The following is a 2,500-nucleotide window of genomic DNA, read 5'->3' on the forward strand; positions in this document are numbered from 1 at the left end:
CCTGGTCCCTCCTGGTCTCTCTTTGTTTCTCCTGGTCTCTCCTGGTCTCTCCTGGTCTCTCTCCTTGTCTCTCCTGGTCTCTCCTGGTCTCTCCTGGTCTCTCTTTGTCTCTCTTTGTCTCTCCTGGTCTCTCTTTGTTTCTCCTGGTCTCTCCTGGTCTCTCCTGGTCTCTCTCCTTGTCTCTCCTGGTCTCTCCTGGTCTCTCCTGGTCTCTCTTTGTCTCTCCTGGTCTCTCTTTGTTTCTCCTGGTCTCTCCTGGTCTCTCCTGGTCTCTCTCCTGGTCTCTCCTGGTCTCTCCTGGTCTCCCCTGGTCTCTCCCGGTCTCTCCTGGTCTCTCCTGGTCTCTCCTGGTCTCTCCTGGTCCCTCCTGGTCCCTCCTGGTCTCTCCTGGTCCCCAGTAAACCCCTAAAGTGTTGTCTAATGTCTCTCTGTTCCCAGGAGCCCCTGGCTCTGGCGAGCGGCGCTCTGCCCGACTGGTGCGAGCAGCTCACCTCCAAGTGTCCGTTCCTGATCCCCTTTGAGACGCGACAGCTCTACTTCACCTGCACGGCGTTCGGAGCGTCCAGGTGAGTCCCACGCAGGAACCCCCTCTGACTGCTCTCTCTACCTGACTGACCTCTGACCTCTGACCCGTGACCTCTGACCCCGGTGCGTCTGCAGGGCCATCGTGTGGCTCCAGAACCGGCGGGAGGCGACCATGGAGCGCTCCCGGCCGTCCACCACGGTGCGGCGGGACGACCCCGGAGAGTTCAGGGTGGGCCGGCTCAAACACGAGCGCGTCAAAGTCCCCCGAGGAGAAGCCATGATGGAGTGGGCCGAGTCGGTCATGCAGCTGCACGCCGACAGGAAGTCCGTGCTGGAGGTGAGGCGACGACGCGGCGTTTAGACGGAGACGGGAAGATTCACAAACACGGACACGAGCAAATAAATCTGAATTAATACAAATGAAACCTCAGTGAACACGTGAACGGGAGGTTTAACAGTTTTTATTGTTATAAAACTATAATTTATTATATTATTAATTATTATTATTAAAAGCTTAAAATAAATTCTGTTTATTATAAAGAAAATATCAGTTTTAGATTTTATAAATTATGTTTTATCAGGTTTGGATTTATTAGATTTTTTAAGTTAAGTTTAATTAGATTTATTATAATAATAATTGATTAATTTTTACTTTATTAGATTAATTATTATAATATTTTCTTAGTTTTGGATTCTTTAGATATTTATTATAGAAAATAAGAATTTATCAGTTTCCAGTTTTTAACAGTGACTTTTATTCAATGTTATAAAAAGTTATGTTTTATTATTATTAGGCTTTAATTCATCCGCCCTTGTTGCCGTGACGACGGCTCGTCCTCGATAACGTCCACGCTCGCCGACCTAGAGTCAGAAACAGGAAGTTAACTCGTGTCCCTGATGGCGTCCTCTTCTTCCTCTCCCTCCTCTCCTTCCTCTCCTTCCTCTCCTTCCTCTCCCTCCTCTCCCTCCTCTCCCTCCTCTCCCTCCTCTTCCTCTCCCTCCTCTCCTTCCTCTCCCTCCTCTCCTTCCTCTCCCTCCTCTCCCTCCTCTCCTTCCTCTCCCTTCTCTCCCTCCTCTCCCTCCTCTCCTTCCTCTCCCTCCTCTCCTTCCTCTCCTTCCTCTCCCTCCTCTCCCTCCTCTCCCTCCTCTCCTTCCTCTCCCTCCTCTCCCTCCTCTCCCTCCTCTTCTCTCCCTCCTCTCCTTCCTCTCCCTCCTCTCCCTCCTCTCCCTCCTCTCCTTCCTCTCCCTTCTTCTCCCTCCTCTCCTTCCTCTCCCTCCTCTCCTTCCTCTCCCTCCTCTCCCTCCTCTCCTTCCTCTCCCTTCTCTCCCTCCTCTCCCTCCTCTCCTTCCTCTCCCTCCTCTCCTTCCTCTCCTTCCTCTCCCTCCTCTCCTTCCAATCCCTCCTCTCCTTCCTCTCCCTCCTCTCCCTCCTCTCCCTCCTCTTCCTCTCCCTCCTCTCCTTCCTCTCCCTCCTCTCCCTCCTCTCCCTCCTCTCCTTCCTCTCCTTCTTCTCCCTCCTCTCCTTCCTCTCCTTCCTCTCCCTCCTCTCCTTCCTCTCCTTCCTCTCCCTCCTCTCCTTCCTCTCCCTCCTCTCCTTCCTCTCCCTCCTCTCCTTCCTCTCCTTCCCCTCCCTCCTCTCCCTCCTCTCCTTCCTCTCCCTCCTCTCCTTCCTCTCCCTCCTCTCCCTCCTCTCCTTCCTCTCCCTCCTCTTCCTCTCCTTCCTCTCCCTCCTCTCCTTCCTCTCCTTCCTCTCCCTCCTCTCCCTCCTCTCCCTCCTCTCCTTCCTCTCCTTCCTCTCCCTCCTCTCCTTCCTCTCCTTCCTCTCCCTCCTCTCCCTCCTCTCCTTCCTCTCCCTCCTCTTCCTCTCCTTCCTCTCCTTCCTCTCCCTCCTCTCCTTCCTCTCCTTCCTCTCCCTCCTCTCCCTCCTCTCCCTCCTCTCCCTCCTCTCCTTCCTCTCCTTCCTCTCCTTCCTCTC

General features: G+C 53.7%; 1 protein-coding gene across 1 annotated transcript in view; it reads left to right on the forward strand.

Moving 5' to 3' along the window:
* The window catches only part of hectd1 (HECT domain containing 1), a 34,836-nt gene that overhangs the window by 26,378 nt on the left and 5,958 nt on the right, over nt 1-2,500 (forward strand). The window contains 2 exon segments of the mRNA XM_083923776.1: nt 439-566; nt 661-862. Coding sequence (XP_083779902.1) covers nt 439-566; nt 661-862 — 330 coding nt within the window.

This window comes from Echiichthys vipera (genome assembly GCF_963691815.1).
Source record: "Echiichthys vipera genome assembly, chromosome: 12".
In the NCBI taxonomy this organism is placed as follows: Eukaryota; Metazoa; Chordata; class Actinopteri; order Perciformes; family Trachinidae; genus Echiichthys; species Echiichthys vipera.